Source organism: Hyperolius riggenbachi, chromosome 12 (genome assembly GCF_040937935.1).
Source record: "Hyperolius riggenbachi isolate aHypRig1 chromosome 12, aHypRig1.pri, whole genome shotgun sequence".
Taxonomy (NCBI): domain Eukaryota; kingdom Metazoa; phylum Chordata; class Amphibia; order Anura; family Hyperoliidae; genus Hyperolius; species Hyperolius riggenbachi.
Window position 1 is genome coordinate 114,673,074 of NC_090657.1, and position 18,025 is coordinate 114,691,098.

Genomic DNA, 18,025 nt, shown 5'->3' on the forward strand with positions numbered 1-18,025 from the left:
GCACATCACTCTGAACACACCATCCCCACTGTCAAATGTGGTGGCAGCATCATGGTCTGGGGGTGCATCTCTTCAGCAGGGACAGGGAAGCTGGTCAGAGTTGATGGGAAGATGGATGGAGCCAAATACAGGGCAATCTTGGAAGAAAACTACTTGGAGTTTGCAAAAGACTTGAGACTGGGGCAGAGGTTCACCTTCCAGCAGGACAACGACCCTAAACCTAAAGCCAGGGTAAAAATGGAGTGGTTTAAAACAAAACATATCCATGTGTTACAATGGCCCAGTCAATGTCCAGATCTAAATCCAATTGAGAATCTGTGGCAAGATCTGAAATTGCTGTTCACAAACGCTGTCCATCTAATCTGACTGAGCTGGAGCTGTTTTGCAAAGAAAAATGGGCAAGGATTTCAGTCTCTAGATGTGCAAAGTTGGTAGAGACATACACTTTAAAGACTGGCAGCTGTAATTGCAGCAAAAGGTGGTTCTACAAAGTATTGACTCGGGGCTGAATAATTACGCACACCCCACTTTGCAGTTATTTTTCTTTAAAAAATGTTTGGAATCATGTATGATTTTCGTATATGTATGATTTTCGTTCAACTTCTCCAGTGTACACCACTCTGTATTGGTCTTTCACGTGGAATTCCAACAAAATTGATTCATGTTCGTGGCAGTAATATGACAAAATGTGGAAGACTTCAAGGGGGCTGAATACTTTTGCAAATAGAGATATATATTATATTTTATTATTATAGTTATATATATATATATATATATATATGTATATATTAGTTATATATATATATATATATATATATATATATATATATATTAGTTATATATATATATATATATATATATATATATATATATATATATTAGTTATATATATATATATATATATATATATATATATATATATATATATATATATATATATATATATATATATATATATATATATATATATATATATATATATATATATATATAGTTATTTAGATAGATTGATTGATAGATATAGATATATACCTTATATTTTAATCCTACAGCCAGCATACATTATGCGGGATTTTCTTCCCCTCCTTATTCCAAATCCACAGGGGTACCAGACAAGGATGCCCCATATCACCTATCCTCTTTATTATGGCTATGGAGCCTCTAGCTGCTGCTATTCGACAACACTGGGAAATTAAGAGGGTCGAACTTACAGGGATTCAGCATAAATTTAAACTTATTTGTGGATGATCTTCTGCTTTTTCATTACCCAGCCGCAAAGTTCTATCTCATAGCTCATGTCTCTTCTAACTAAATTTTCCTTAATATCTGGACTCCAGATTAATGACAGCAAATCCAAAATACTCAACGTCACCTCGGCTCCTGAAATCTGTCATTCCCTAAAATCCCAATATCATTTTGCGGGGGCAGACACTTCTCTAGAATATTTAAGGATTAATTTAATCGCCTCATACGAAAAATTGTTTTATCACAACTACTACCCTTTAGCCAGGTCAATAACTCTCTCTCTCCCAATGGTCTACCTATGGCCTATCCTCGTTTAGTCGGATAAACTCAGTAAACATTACACTCCTCCCCAAGCTTCTATACTATTTTAGGATGTTGCCTGTCCAGGTTCCTCCACATTTTCTTAGGATGTTACAGAACAAACTGAATACATTTATCTGGAATAATTCCCATCCAAGGGTTTGTAAAAAAAAATATATATATATATATATATATATATATATATATATATATATATATATATATATATATATATATATATATATATATATATATATATATATATATATATATATATATATATAGGAAGGATGGAGGATTGGGGATCCCCAACCTTGCAAATTATCATAAAGCGGCTCAAATAAATCACCTATTAGATTTATATAAAGGCCCTAAAATGCCAGCTTGGACTCCTTTTTTGATATACCAGCAGCAGCACTACTCCTATTTGGCTCTCCAAACCATTTCACCCTCAGGGCTTGAGTAAGATAAGGTGATACGACACTGTCTTGCAGTGTGGGACACGGTGCACTACTCCCAAAAGTTGATGTCCGCAAAGACACTTCAACCAACTCGTTGCTACGGGCTGATAGTTTCCACCCTGATAACATGATCAGGGGGATCCCTGTGGGCCAGTACCTTCGCTTAAGGCGCAACTGTTCACAGACTGTGGACTTTAAGAGAGAAGCCGATGACCTCCGTGCACGTTTTCATGCACGGGGTTATCATGATAAACATCTGAAACAAGCTTATAAACGAGCTCACATGAGCAGCAGGGACACTCTGCTCGGATCGTCCAGGGGTGCGAAACGTGAATCGGAGGTGTTAAGATTTTGCACGCAATTTTGTGCACAGTCCCCACTAATTCAACGTATAATGGACCGCCACTTGCATATCCTCACTAATGATCCCAAACTTGTTAAAATTGTGCCTGAGAAACCGCAGATAGTTTTTCGTAGGGCACCATCGAGGGATAAATTGGTGGGGAGCCACTTCTAGGGTAGTGGGAACGCACGCCAACATTGCAAAGTCTTGGGCACGTACACATGTGGCGGTTGCACGATGTGCCGCTACATTCAGGTCGGCAAAACAGTAATACTTCCCAATGGTAGACCATGGAAGTTATCGCATTTTGTTAATTGCGGAACGGTCTTAGTGGTGTACCTACTGACATGCCCCTGTGGGGCGTTCTATGTCGGCAAGACAAAACGTGATTTAAAATCTCATATGTCTGAGCACATCACCAGTATTGTGAGCAAAAACACCTCGGTTGTTCCCACCCCTGTGGCCCGACACTTTAAATCAGTGCATGGTGGTAGTCCGTCGGGCGTTCGGTTTATAGGTCTAGATTGCATCCACCGCACGATTCGTGGTGGTAACAGTGATCGCCTGCTGCTCCAGAGAGAGTCTAGGTGGATCTTTGACCTTCGGGCCACGGATCCACCTGGACTTAAAGAGAATCTGTATTGTTAAAATCGCTCAAAAGTAAACATACCAGTGCGTTAGGGGACATCTCCTATTACCCTCTGTCACAATTTCGCCGCTCCTCGTCGCATTAAAAGTGGTTAAAAACCGTTTTAAAAAGTTTGTTTGTAAACAAACAAAATGGCCACCAAAACAGGAAGTAGGTTGATGTACAGCATGTCCACACATAGAAAATACATCCATACACAAGCAGGCTGTATACAGCATTCCTTTTGAATCTCAAGAGATCATTGTGTGTTTCTTTCCCCCTGCATCTCTCATGCACTGAAGTTTCAGGCTGCTCTTTTCTTCCTGCAAACAGCTTTGCCCTTGTTTGTAATTCCTCAGTATGTGAAAGCCCAGCCAGCTCAGAGGACGATTTATCCAGCTTGTAAAAGATAAGAGAGAAGAGAGAAGCTGCTCTAATCTAAATAATACACAGGCAGTGTGCAGAACGGGGCCTAGAAGGGGTAGTTCATAGCAGAACCACAACACTGAAGAACTTGGCAGCCTTCCAGACACAGGCCTGACAAGTCTGACAAGAGAGAGATACATTGATTTATTACAGAGACAGTGATAGTATAAAGTGCTGCAGTTAGCCAGAACACATTAGAATAGCTTTTGGAACTTGTAGGATGATAAAAAACAGGATGCAATTTTTGTTACGGAGTCTCTTTAATGAAAATAACAGCTATTCCTCCTTTTTGCCTCTTTAGTTGGGTCTTCTCTGGATCACCGACTCGGGTGGGCCTTTCCACCTCTGCCTGTGATTTGCCGATGTGTATTAGTGCAGCGTCCCCACACGTGAATTATAGCATTACTCCACATCTAGATTTGTGGGGTTGTCTAAACATATTTAAGGAATAGCAATTCCTCAACTCCTGTTTGTGCAGAGACCACTTTTTATATAGTGGATCTCTCGTATATACAGTTAACTGCTATTTTACTTTTCATCACTCAACAATCGATTTATTATATATATCTTTACACTTTTTTATGTTTATGCTCAGTTTTTGCATGGGTCCAGCACAGTATTTACAGGGTTCTTGGTTTGGACGCTTCTTTTGCTCCCCTCTGAGGATCTGCTGGGCTTCTTAGTCCTACACCCTCCATTTGACACCCTCGCCCCCTCCTTTGTGTAGGCGTGGCTGGGAAAGCCTGTGGGCGTCTGTGTATGACTGGTTGTGCGTGCCTGGCTACGTCTGTCGGTGGCTGCTGCGCCCGCCCCCCTCCCCCCCCCCCCGGCTCATGAGTGGATGAAGCTTTTTGCCTCTCTCCCTCCTCCCCTCGGGGATTGGGCCGGGTGGGGCGGGCGCTGTGAGCGCTGATTGGCGAGCTGGGGTATTTGAGTTTGACGCAGGCATGTGTGTTAGATGTCCGCTTCGCCCCCCTTTGAGAAAGCCGGAAGTCCGGCGAAACATGTCAGGACAGCGTGGCTTAGCGTCCTGAGGCTGTCCGCATCGGCTGCTGTGCCATCGCACACCTACCTACCACTTTCTCCGCTGGTTGGAATCTGCTCACTCCAGTACGCTCTGCCTCTGCCCCTGGAACCCTGCTTTCCGCAATTATAGGCTGGATTCTGCTCTCTTCAGCACGCCTTGCCTTTGGCATGTGATTCAAGTCTAGGACACAGTCTAGGACACAGAGACACCCTGGGACACGTTCTCAGATGGCCATTGCTGCTGGCAGGATGGAGGTTGTTCTTGCATCTCCCGACACACACACGGATTTGAACTGACAGGACACCATTCACCTGGTACTGTATGCCCAACCCTCTTGGAGGACTTGTTGTGTCTATGCTTTGCACCGCACACTGGCAGCTTGCAGTGTCTGTCGCCTCTGCTTATGTGTCATTGGACTTTGTTTTGCCTCTTCTCAGTCCTGCAGCCTACTGTTGCTTTCTACCTGTGCCCTTATGAACTGTCTGCTTCATATGAGTGCTGAAACCTTTGCCGCTTGGAGCATTTATTTCCCATTTTCTATGCGGTTTGCAGACTGCGGGGCCGCTGGAGGCTACTTGACACCTGATTGTTACCGCAGTCAAGCGGACTCTTGACTTTCATCTGGTTTGATATATATTGAGCCAGTTCATGTATGAGGTTCTATAGTCAAGTTGTCATCAGTAGCGTCCATGGGGTCAAGTGTGTGTGGTGGCCTGCGTGTGTGGCATGAATGAGCGGTGTGCTGACAGTTATCAGGATGCCTTATGTTTTTATGTGTGAAACCATTTTTTATGCACCTTCCTTTTTTGATAATGAATAAAGCATATTTTGATACTTTTTCAATACACGTGTCCTTATTGCTTGGAGCATATGCCCCGCATTAGCACCTCCTTAATTGTTTTTTGGCTACTTGCAAATTATCATAAAGCGGCTCAAATAAATCACCTATTAGATTTATATAAAGGCCCTAAAATGCCAGCTTGGACTCCTTTTTTGATATACCAGCAGCAGCACTACTCCTATTTGGCTCTCCAAACCATTTCACCCTCAGGGCTTGAGTAAGGTGATACGACACTGTCTTGCAGTGTGGGACACGATGCACTACTCCCAAAAGTTGATGTCACCTACACTACCATTGCTGTCTACCATTGACAACCCTCTTTTTATCCCAGCATAGGAAAACCCGGGAGGCTTTAAATGGTGGAGGGACCAAGGCCTGGAACAAATCAGGTCATTAACTAATGGCTCAGGTATACTGTCGTGGGAAAATTTAAGAGTTAAATATCAAATACCGATTAAAGAAAAATTCCGGTATATTCAGTTACGATATTGGCTTAAATACTTTTTTCTCACCACAGACCCAATTTCCAATGGTTTTAACCAGATATGAGAGGTTTTGTACCCTGGAGCCTTTCGCCAGGGGATTCCTCTCGGAACTGTATGCTGTATTGAATGACCTGCCACAGTCCTTTTTGTTCATATGTTACCAAAAGGGAGTCTGATCTCGGAGGCACCAGGACGAGGGAGGAATGGGAGGTGATTTGGAACACTGCTTCTAAACTGTCCCTGAATCTTGCCTTATTAGAAACCGCTTATAAAGTAATGTTCAGGTGGTACTGGGTTCCCACTAGGCTTCACCATGTTCCTGGAGCAAACTTGGGCCATTGTTTCCGAGGCTGTCAGACTGAAGGAGATATGTTACACATCTTCTGGGCATGTCCAATGATTTCCAGCTTTTGGTCTACAGAATGCTGCAAACTCTGTTTGGCAAGCAGATTACTAAAGACCCATGGTCTGCTCTTCTACATTATAAAATTGACTCTCTCTCTAAACCTCAAATCACTCTAGCCCATTTTATTTTTGTGGTGGCTTCGCAGACAGTGGCACGAGCTTGGAGAACCCAATTTGTTTCTTTAGAAGAGTTAAAAAATAGAGTAACCGCTTATATGGTCCAGGAACAAATGGCAGGAGTTCTGGAAGATAAGATTACTTCTTACCATAACATTTGGGATACTTGTAGCCAATACATAGGTGCTACCTCTAACTAGCTAATAGTAAAATGCCTCCAGCCAACTTTGTCTATCCTTCTCGGGGCTGGAGTCCTGACCTTGCACCTTTCCAACTACCTTCCACCCCCCCCCCCCCCATCTTTCTCAAGACAGGGTAACCAAGACAAATGTCAGTTATTTTACCGGCAAATGGGTAACACAGGACACAGGTTCTATCAAAATGTTTTGCAAGGAAAATGATTTAACCAGAAGTAAGATTTAACATCATAAAAGCATTGCATTTAACAAAAAAATATATACTAAGTGAAGACCCTCTCAATCAATATCTGATCATTTTACCAATTTAACCTTGACTGGAAAAATATGTTTTCATTGATTGAGTGCAATGTAATGAAAGAGGGTGGTGGGACCAGTAAATATTCACTGGCTGCATACTTTTCGTAAATTAAGCCGTACAAACCTGCAGAAGTGTCATTCCAATCCATATTTGCTCAGATTTCTGCTTAAATCTAATAAAATGGTTACTGGTGCATGGGAGTAAGCTAGGTAAATTATCGGTATTGGGGAGTAATTGATCCTTTACCTCATCTAACACAAATCAACAATTTATGACCAGCTGTGTGCGTGTGGATTAAGAAAAAACTTGAATAGAAAAAGAGAAGTTACGCACAATGTTCTGTGGAAGATGCAAGCCTTTATGGTGCTATGATTAAGGACTATTGTGCATCTGAAATATGTCAGCTGCTCATTGCTACTGGTTTTATTTGATTTGATTTAATAAAGGATTCAAAAAGGCTTGCATTTTCCACAGGACATTGAGCGGAACCTTACTTTTTCCATTCACTGGTTCGTGGCTCCTGCACTGGCTCTGATGCAGAGGTAGAGCGCACTTCACCCTTTTCACGCTCTCTGTTGAAAAACTTAGCTTCATTTCTCTCCACTTCCTATTTTCATTCTTCCTGCATCAGTATACACATTTTAATATAATTGTGTTTTAATGCTATACAGTGCATCCGGAAAGTATTCACAGTGCATCACTTTTTCCACATTTGTTAGAGCCTTATTCTAAAATTGATTAAAGTCATTATTTTTCCTCAGAATCCTAAACACAACACCCCATAATGGCAACGTGAAAAAAAGGTTGATTGAGATTTTTGCAAATTTAATAAAAAAAATGAAAGCATATGTACATAAGGGCCTATTTCCACTAGCATGCATTCAAATCGCACAAGGAAATCCGCATTGGTCTTTATGTGAAAATACACGTTGCGATTTAAAAACTGCCCAGCAAAAACACGTCATTTCCACATTTGTAACGCCGATATATGCGGCCACATTGACATACATTAGCCGCGATTCGCATCCAGATCCCACCCGCATGTGGAAAAATGCAGTATACCATCCAAATTTTTTACGCACTGCACTGCGTCCTAAAATTCGCATTGCATGGAAATAACTCCATTCACTAGCGTGTTGCATTTTGGATGCGGAATCCAAAGTATTCACAGCAGCAATTACAGTCTCAAGTCTTTTTGAATGTGATGCCATAAGCTTGGCACATCTATCCTTGGCAAGTTTCGCCCATTTTTATTTGCAGCACCTCTCAAGCCCCATCAGGTTGGATGGGAGGTGTCAGTGCACAACCATTTTATGATCTCGCCAGATTAGTGTGGACCACTCAAAGACATTCACAGTGTTGCTCTGAAGCCACTCCTTGGACTGTGTGCGTAGGGTCGTTGTCCTGCTGAAAGATGAACCATCACCCCAGTCTGAGTTCAAGAGCGCTCTGGAGCAGGTTTTCATTCAGGATGTCTCTATATATTGCTACAGTCATCTTTCCCTTTATCGTGACTAGTCTCCTAATTCTTACAGCAAAAAAAATCCCCACAACATAATGTTGCCACCACCCTGCTTCACTGTAGGGGATGGTATTGGCCTGGTAATGATCGGTGCCTGGTTTCCTCCAAAGGGACAGCCGTCGTTGGACAGATGTCTTTTTTTTTTTTTAAGCCAAATGAAATATGTAACTATGAGGCACTGTGTTGTGAATACTTTCCGGATGCACTGTATCTTTAGCATTAAACGCATGCACTTAAAGCATACCTGAACTGAGAGGGATATGGCTGACCTATTTATTTTTAAACAATGCACATTGCCTGGCTGTCCTACTGATACCCTTAGCTGAGCAAGCATGTAAATCCGGTGCTCTGACTGGATTAGACATGCTTGGCTGTAGTAGTGTCTGAATCGCACACCTGAAACAAAGAGATCAACGAGACAGCCAGGCAACTGCTATTGTTTAAAAGGAAATAAATATGGTAACCACCATATCCCTCTAAGTTCATGTGTACAGGTTCATCTATAAAACAAATTAGCTGTCTGCTTATATATTATATTATATCTCAAGCTAAGTTAACTCCTTTTTTTTTTTTTTTTTTTTTAGGTCAATCGTTACCTTCTTGGTCGAGGCGATAGTCTTTCCCAAGCATTACTGGAACCACTTAACAAGACACCAGAAGCAGACGATCCTGAGCCTTTAAATGGTGAAGGGGATGGAAACCGGAATCAGGCACCTATACATTCTGCTGTTAGGAAAAGCTGCAGTGACACAGCATTAAGTAACATTGTAGGAAGAGATGCCATCACTCAACATGAAGGAAATTACACCCTACATGCCAATAACTCAAGACGACGTGGTATGTCTATACTGCGTGAAGTTGATGAGCAGTATCATGCTCTTCTGGAGCGCTATGAGGAGCTGCTCGCCAAATGCAGACGCCATGAGGACAGTGTTTGCCATGCAGGAGTGCAGACTTCGCGCCCAGTGTCGAGGGACAATTCCAGCAGGGATCTTCCAGCAGAGGAAGTAGAATCTGAATCTGAACAGGCACTCACATTGCAGCTAGAGGCTGTCGACCGTAGACTTGGGCAGAGTCAACCAGAATACAAGGCTCTGTTCAAAGAAATCTTTAATCGCATCCAGAGAACCAAGCAAGATATAAGTGCTGGAAAAGGACCTGGCGGCAAATAACAAGCTTATTTAACCAGCTTTCACACTAACTTTATTCTGAGCTCAAGTAATCTTGCCTAATTCCAGTCTAAGCATTTTTTCCCACTGCCTAGAATGGTTATTTGCTCATTGACTATTTGACACTCTCCCCGCACACTAACTGTTAGGGCTTGTTTCCACTGTTGCGACGCGATTTCGCCGGCATTCCGACGCTTGTAAAAACGCATGCGGATGCGTTTCCACATGCGTTTTTACCCGCGATTTCGCATGGCAGGGTGCCATGCGGAATTAACCATGACACTGCCAGGGCAAAATAAAATTGAAAAAGGTGCGAAATCGTGGGTAAAAACGCATGTAACAAACGCATGCGTTTTTACTATTAAATACATTAGCGGCGATTCGCATGCATTCCACTCGCAGGCGAATTCGTTGGCTCTTTTGTGCGTTTTTTTACCGCTGAAAAAAACGCACCTCAACAACGCTACAGTGGAAACAGGCCCATCCACTTGCATTACATGTGCGAATCCGCATGCATTGGACGCATGCGGATTCGCGATAGTGGGAACGAGCCCTCAGTATATTTCTGATGCAATGACCAGTGTATGCAGCCTGTTTCCTAAATAAGCTTTTATTTTTAGCCCTATGTAACATGCTACAAGTATAGCACATGGCCAAGACAGTATTGTCCAATATATACAATATAGTTCATTAGATTGCTTTCTTATTTTAATAGGACACTGGGAACTAACAGGTAATGTAACAAAAGGCAAGGTACATCAGCTGGTGCTGAGCTACTAGCTGCTTAGTGTTTTTCAGTGCTGAAAATGTCCTTTTTTTCATTTATAAGCTCTTGGGTATTACTACCTTTTAGTTGCAGGGTTGCAATAGTGTAATATATTATTTGTAGACCCAATCATATTTTTAGCTTTTCATACAGACAGATTTTGCTAAGTACTGTATACTAATGCATTTAAGATGCAATGCTTTCTATACAAAAGGTGTGCATCTTTGTCATGTGTACTTATTTGTACATCAAAATTAATGTTACAGGTATTGTGCTGCACATTCTCTGTCATATGTACTTACGTGTACATCAACATTAATGTTACAGGTACTGTGCTGCACATTCTCTGAGCTTTAAAACAAATGCGGAAAATGTTTTGCTCTAGCGCACATTTTCAGAGTCTTTTCTATAGAAAATGTTAGCATTCCATTTGCAAAGCTGCATTTTACACGTTATTTAAAGATCTGAAGAGTCTATTTTTGCACACTGCTGCCAAACTAATATATAACCCTTAATATTTATTTGTGTGTTTTCCTGATGGATTCATATTTTTTTGTTTAAAGGAAAACTTAAGTCAAATAAAAAAAATGACATCTACTCACCTGGGGCATCCCTCAGCACCCCGAAGCTGGATGGTGCCCTCGCAGCCCCGCTCCGATCGTCCTGTCCCCGCCGGCGGCTACTTCCGGTTCGGCGACAGCCGCCGACAGGCTGGGAACGCGGCTGATTTTCCGCGTTCCCAGCCGCTGCTATCACCCTCTATGCTGCTATAGCGTATATATAGACGCTATAGCAGCATAGAGGGTGATAGCAGCGGCTGGGAACGCGGAAAATCAGCCGCGTTCCCAGCCTGTCGGCGGCTGTCGCCGAACCGGAAGTAGCCGCCGGCGGGGACAGGACGATCGGAGCGGGGCTGCGAGGGCACCATCCAGCTTCGGGGTGCTGAGGGATGCCCCAGGTGAGTAAATGTCATTTTTTTTATTTGACTTAAGTTTTCCTTTAATATTGAAACTGGATAAAAATACTTAAAGGATTTAAAAGCCTTAACAATTATTTTCTTTCCAGGGGGGATAAAGAATATTGTAGAAAGAAAGTCTTGCTGCACATCTGCTAATCATTACAGACTTCTGTATCTCTCCAGGCAAGTGGGAATATAATGCATACAATGTTTTTTTTAATAATTAAGCAGATATTGTCCAGTCATACAAAGCCATAAAGATGCTGTTGAAGCTTACACAAATATGCAATATGGCTTAGTTCCCACTTTAAAAGTGTAGGTAGCTGTGTTTTACTACAATGCTTGGCAGTGCATGATCATTGTCCTTATTAGGTATTTCTATAGCACTACCATCTTCTGCAATGCTTTACTTACATAGTCACATCGCTAACTGTCTCTCAAAGAAGCTCACCAATATAATCCCTGCCATAGTCCTAATCCTGTCTCTGCAATAGACTGACAATTTTTTGGGTGAGCCACTTAACTTACCTGTATGTATTTGGAATGACCAGAGTGCCCAGAGAAAACTTGGGGAAGCAAACATGGGGAGAATATACAAACTCCTTGCAGATGGTGGCCCAGATTTGAGTCTTATAGATTTGGGGAGAAAAGGTCTGTCTTATACGGCAGCAAATATGGTATCTGGCCCCTAATCATTATTAAAACTAATGATCAGCTGTACTGCAATTTATTTGTGGCTATACTAAGTAAATTGATTACTCTGTGTTTATATATGGCCATTATGCATACAGTAAATGTTCATGGAATGCAGTGGCTATTGATGTATTTGTACAATTATGCCTTTCTAAAGCAGATAGTGTTTAGTTTCACATGAACAAGAGTTATTTCCATAATGCTTTCCTTTCACACAATGAGTGAATATGCACATAGGGCTGGTGCACACCGAGCGGCTTTTTCAGCGTTTCTGCAGCCGCTTGCGGCTGCGGATCTGCTTGGTCAATGTATCTCAATGGGGTGGTGCACACCAGAGCGGGAGGCGTTTTGCAGAAACGAATCCTCCCGGGGTGAGGCATTTTTTTGATTTCGGATGCGTTTCTGCCTCAATGTTAAGTATAGGAAAACCGCAAACCGCTCTGAAAAACGCCTGTTCAGAGCGGTTTTGCCGGCGTTTTTGTTACAGAAGCTGTTCAGTAACAGCTTTACTGTAACACTATCTGAAATCTACTACACCAAAACCGCTACACAAAACGCTAGCTGAAACGCTACAGAAAAAGAAGAAAAAGCGTTTCAAAATCTGCTAGCATTTTGCGGATCTGCTAGCGGGTTTTGGTGTGCACCAGGCCTTAATTGGCCCAAGCCTTGTAAGGGTATTTTTCTTTTTTTGTTTGGGGTTTTTTTTTGCCTTCCTCTGGATCAACTGGGATATGTGGGGGTGCAGGAAAGAAAGGTACCTAAAGTTTATTTACATATTTGTTTTTCTGGTTGGACTCTATAAAAGATTTCAAGAAAACTAACTATGCAAATACAGATCCGACTGATGTTATCAAAGTTTACAATAGTAGTAGCAGTATTGTAGCATGTTAGCCATCAGTAAAAGTAAGAAGTTTTGAAACAGGATGGTACCATTTATTGACTAACTTAAAAATAATAAGAGTAAGCTTTCAGCTATTGAGTCTTTCTCAGATTCAAATTTTGTAAGCATACAGGATTGGAGACTGAGGAAGGCTGAATACTGTAGCTGAGAGCTTACTCTTATTCTTTATAAGTTAGCTAAAAAATGATATCATCTTGATTTAAAACTTCTAGTTTCAAAATGTGACAATGCAACAGCAAATCAAATGTGAGCTGCAAATACATTGTGTATATTTTCTACATTTTGTCTTTATAATTCACTAATCCTGAAGCTCGTTACATATAAAGGGTGCTAAACATTCACACACACACACAGCAATCCACTGTGCACTCACCCACGGCCATGAACCCACACACATCCGTGGCCAGCAGCCGTGGCTCTAAATATCTACACTCGGGCTGACACGGATGCAGCCCATGGACGCAGATACCCAGGACAATTATTAGGTAGGATTACAGTGAAATCTCAATACCTCTCACATTGCCTTGTCTAGTCCTAGCTTGACTTTCACATATGTATAGAGATACCTTAGAGTCCTGCTATTCATAAGCACATTTTTCCTTCACATGTAAACCCAGTGTTTCAGTGGCTAAACTGATCACATAAGCAAAATACAGCTAGGAGCATAAAGTCATATAACACAGTGGTACAACCCAAACCAAACAAACTTGTTTCAGGCTAGGTTCACAGTGGGACGTAGCGCTCTGGTGCGATGTTAACAGCGTCACACCAAATTGCAACGCAATGCAAAGTTGCACATAACATATTGCGTTGCATTGGCGTTTGGGTTAAAAAAAGACATACGTCCATTGAGTTCAACCAGAAAATCAAGCATAACCAGAAAAACATGTTAACATGTCTTTTATGGCGCATGCGCTATTAAAACCGCGATAGTAATGGATAAGTATTGATTCTTTTAATTCATCACTTGCTGCAGGCATTAGTGCGCATATGCAAGCATTGTAACTTCTGCGATAGATAGGTTTAATGCACTGCATGCACTACTTAACCTACCTAACAGAGCCCCTTACACCTCAATGCAACTTGTGCTCTGTAAACGGCGATTGTTCATTGTAGTGCGCTGTTCTGTGTTATATGTGTTTATAACGTGTGACCTTCCCACTGTGAACCTTGCCTAAAGGTGGCCACACACTGTACAATTTTTTTAGATATCTATTCAAGAATCAATTTTTTCTGACTGCAACTATTCAAAAATCTGACCAATGTTTCACACACCTATGTTCAATTTTTTTCCCCAATCGTGAATAAAATAATTGAAAGCTCAGAAGAAAATTGATTGGACCTGTACATCAAGTAACTGACAATCCATCACACACACCATACAATTCTTGATAAAGTTGGTCTGAAATTTCCAACATGTTCAATCTCCAAAAATCGGGGAAAAAAATGGGAAATTCGATCAGATGATCGAATTGGTGAAAATTGGATCTTTTAATTGTATGGTATGTGGCCACCTTTAGGCTGTATTGTAAATCACATATCAATGTAAAAAATGTATTTTTTATTTTTGTGGTTTTTTGTTTTTTTTTCATTAGTTTATTTAAAAGGAACCTAAACTGAGAGGGATATGGATTTTTCCTTTTAAACAATACCAGTTGCCTGGAAGCCCAGCTGATCTCTTTAGTTGCAGTAGAGGCTGAGTCACACGCCTGAAACAAGCAGGCAACTAATCCCGTCTGACTTCAGTCAGAGCACCTGATCTGCATGCTTGTTGAGGGGCTGTGGCTAAATGTATTAGAGACACAGGATCAGCAGGAGAGTCAGGCAACTGGTATTATTTTAAAAGGAAACATCCATCTCCTTCTCAGTTTAGGTTCCCTTGAAAGGGATACTGTAGGGGGGGTCGGGGGAAAATGAGTTGAAGTTACCCGGGGCTTCTAATGGTCCCCCGCAGGCATCCTGTGCCTGTGCAGCTACTCACCGATGCTCCGGCCCTGCCTCCAGTTCACTTCTGGAATTTTAGACTTTAAAGTCGGAAAACCACTGCGCCTGCGTTGCTGTGTCCTCGCTTCCCCTGATGTCACCAGGAGCGCACGGCGCAGGCACAGACCATACTGGGCCTGCGCAGTACGGTACTGGTGCCATCAGCGGGAGTGAGGACACGGCAACCCAAGCGCAGTGGTTTTCAGACTTTAAAGTCTGAAATTCCAGAAGTGAACCAGAGGCGGGGCCGGAGCATTGGGGAGTGGCTGCGCAGGCAAAGGATGTCTGTGGGGGACCATTAGAAGCCCCGGGTAAGTTCAACTCATTTTCCCCTGACCCCTCTACAGTGTCCCTTTAAATCGTGGATTGTGGTACTTCACAAGACTTGGTGAACACATATAGATTTATGTATACAGAATGAGGTTGAATAACAGTCAGGAATTTTTTTGTCCTCTCTAGAATGTATTCTATACAGCAGAAACTTGTTATAGTAAACTCTGATATAGTAAACTGATATCGTTAACTACTTTTCCTGTTCCCTTGGAGTTTACTATAAAGGGATTCTACCGTATAATTATCTGCAAAATATCTGATAACTAGCTTTAATAATGTTGAGGGGCCTGGTTTTGTTTTTTGTTTTTTAAACATAACCAGTAAAAGCTACATTGTATATAGATAGGTATATACAGGTATTCTGTCCACAATATTGGTCACGATTACGTCATGCACAGAGCACTCCCGGATGCAGTCCCACGCTGTAGCCGAGCCAGCGCCTGCGCACTGATGCCTGACTCCAGCGGCTTCGAAGAGGTTGCTAGGGGGCTTTAAGTAAGAAAGGAGGGGGGCACAGGAGAAAGGTGGGACTGACGGCCATCAGGATAGCTCCCCATACATGCCAACTTCCAGTTTCTCCTAAGGTTTTCGGCTTTGGTATCCTTTATCCATTTTATGTTCAACATTGTATATCACAGGCAAAAAGGCAGCATAGTAGATGGTATGCTGGTCTTGCAGTACTGGGTCCCTGGTTCGAATCCCAGCCAGGGCACTATCTGCACAGAGTTTGTTCTCTTCGTGTCTGTGTGTTTTTTCTCTGGGTGCTTTGGTTTCCTCCCACATTCCAAAAACATACAGATTTAAGTTATTTGCCAAAACCGCTTCTTGCTGCACGTTTGCGGTTTGCTTAAAACCTCAAACCGCCGGTGTGCACCAGCCGATAGAGATACATTAGCCACGCAGATGCGGCCAGCGGATCACATACAAAATCCGCTCGGTGTGCACCCGGCAAATATCGGCTCTCTGCTCCCAAAACCGCTAGCTTTTTGACGATCTGCAAGCGGTTTTGGTGTGCACTGGGCCTAAGTGACAGCAACATAGGAGAAAAGTAATTTATAGCTCATTTTACTCTTCAAAAAATTTGCTCCTTATTTGTATGTTTGCACATATTTTCAATTTTACAGTTTTTCGCTGTAGTGCCCCTTTAACCTCCTGGGGGATACAATTATATCGCCCAGGAGGTGGCGCAGCACTATTTTTTTAAATTTTTTATTTTTTAAATCATGTAGTGAGCCCAGGGCTCGCTACATGATAGCCGCTGTGCAGCGGCATCCCCCCACCCCCTCCGATCGCCTCCGGCAATCAAAGCAAACAGGAAATCCCGTTCAGAACGGGATTTCCTGTTTGGCTTCCCCCGTCGCCATGGCGACGATCGGGATGACGTCATTGACGTCAACGACGTCGTGACGTCAGAGGGAGTCCCGATCCACCCCTCAGCGCTGCCTGGCACTGATTGGCCAGGCTGCGACGGGGTCTCGGGGGGGGGGGGGGAGCGGCATGGCGGGTAGCGGCGAATCAGCGCGGAGCGGCAGCGATCGGTATATACACGCAGCTAGCAAAGTGCTAGCTGCGTGCAACAAAAAATGCAAATCGACCCACCAGGGCCTGAGAAATCCTCTGTAGCGGCTTACCCCGAGCTCAGCTCGGGATTATCCCCCAGAGGGTTAAAGGCCAATTGCAAATAGACAAAAATGCATCATGCAGAGTGTTTGTCCACGTAAACGAAGCTCACCGATGGAAAAGGGGCACCACAATTAACATGCTAATCCTGGTGCCCTTACGATCTGCAAAATGCAAGCTCTCCGGTAATTGAATCTGAGCGCACCCATTGGAAAAGGGCCCATAAAGACAACCTCACAAGATTAGCTGCATACTTGTTTCAGGCATGTGATTCGGACACTACTGATGCCATAATGATTAGCAGGATTGGCAGGCAACTGGTACTGTACCGTTTTTTTTTTTGTTCCGGAAAATAAGACGCAATTTTTCTTCCCCAAAACGGGAGGGGGGAGTGGGTGTGCCGTATAAGCTGAATGTACGGTAAAATGTTGTGCTGAGTGCGCAGGAAAGCACTTACCGCATCCAGCGCCACCCTCCTTTCCCACCTCGCTCCAGGCCTGCATTGCCATGCGTTCCTCTTTTCCTGCGGCATCTTCCAATATAGCTGTATACTGTGGCCACTTGCCGCTAAACAGCTCTGGGTCTTCCGTTCCGCGTGTCCTCCGTACTTCTGTATTTGTCCAGCTACTGTAGATATTGGAGGAAAAGAGGAACAATTGGAGAAACACGGGGGATAGGAGGCGCCCTAATGGGTATTGTTAGCACGACATTTCCGTCGAATACAGACAATTTAAGAGCTAGACCAAAGGTCAAATCAATCTAATAATACAATAGGTGGTACAGGTATGTACCCCTAATGCCGAGAGTGTTGGTATCAGTTTATGTGATTATTTAGTGATATTAGCAATAGATGGAACGATCCTACCTTAAGGAGCAGTCATTCCATAGTAGTTGTAAAAAACATTCTTTATTGGAGCACTCAAATAATGACAACGTGTTTCGCGGTTCAAAACCGCTTCATCAGGTCGTATATCGTGCCTTAAAATCGAAAAGAGATGACATGGCGCTAAATATAGGGGACAGGCTCCCATTACATAAAAAACACACACATAACAGTATAAAATCCAATAGTGAAACAAAATTTGGCAATTGAATTAACAAGTATATCCATAGCACACGTTAAAACATGCATATTATAGTATATGTGATGGCAAGAACTGTTATGTAGAGAATAGTACATGCACCACTCACTGTATTTGTTGTGAATGGTTACAAGGTCATAACACATATATATACAATCTTATCAGTGAATGGACACACAGCCCTAAAGGTGTGTGTATAATTATAAGAGGTAGTAAGAATAA

At 42.5% G+C, this 18,025-nt stretch overlaps 1 protein-coding gene across 1 annotated transcript in view; it reads left to right on the forward strand.

Moving 5' to 3' along the window:
- The window catches only part of CDR2L (cerebellar degeneration related protein 2 like), an 88,419-nt gene extending 77,632 nt beyond the window's left edge, over positions 1-10,787 (forward strand). Inside the window, exon 7 of the mRNA XM_068263956.1 lies at positions 8,883-10,787. Coding sequence (XP_068120057.1) covers positions 8,883-9,470 — 588 coding nt within the window. The 3' untranslated portion in view covers positions 9,471-10,787. The remainder of the gene's footprint in view (positions 1-8,882) is intronic.
- Positions 10,788-18,025: the final 7,238 nt, after the last annotated feature.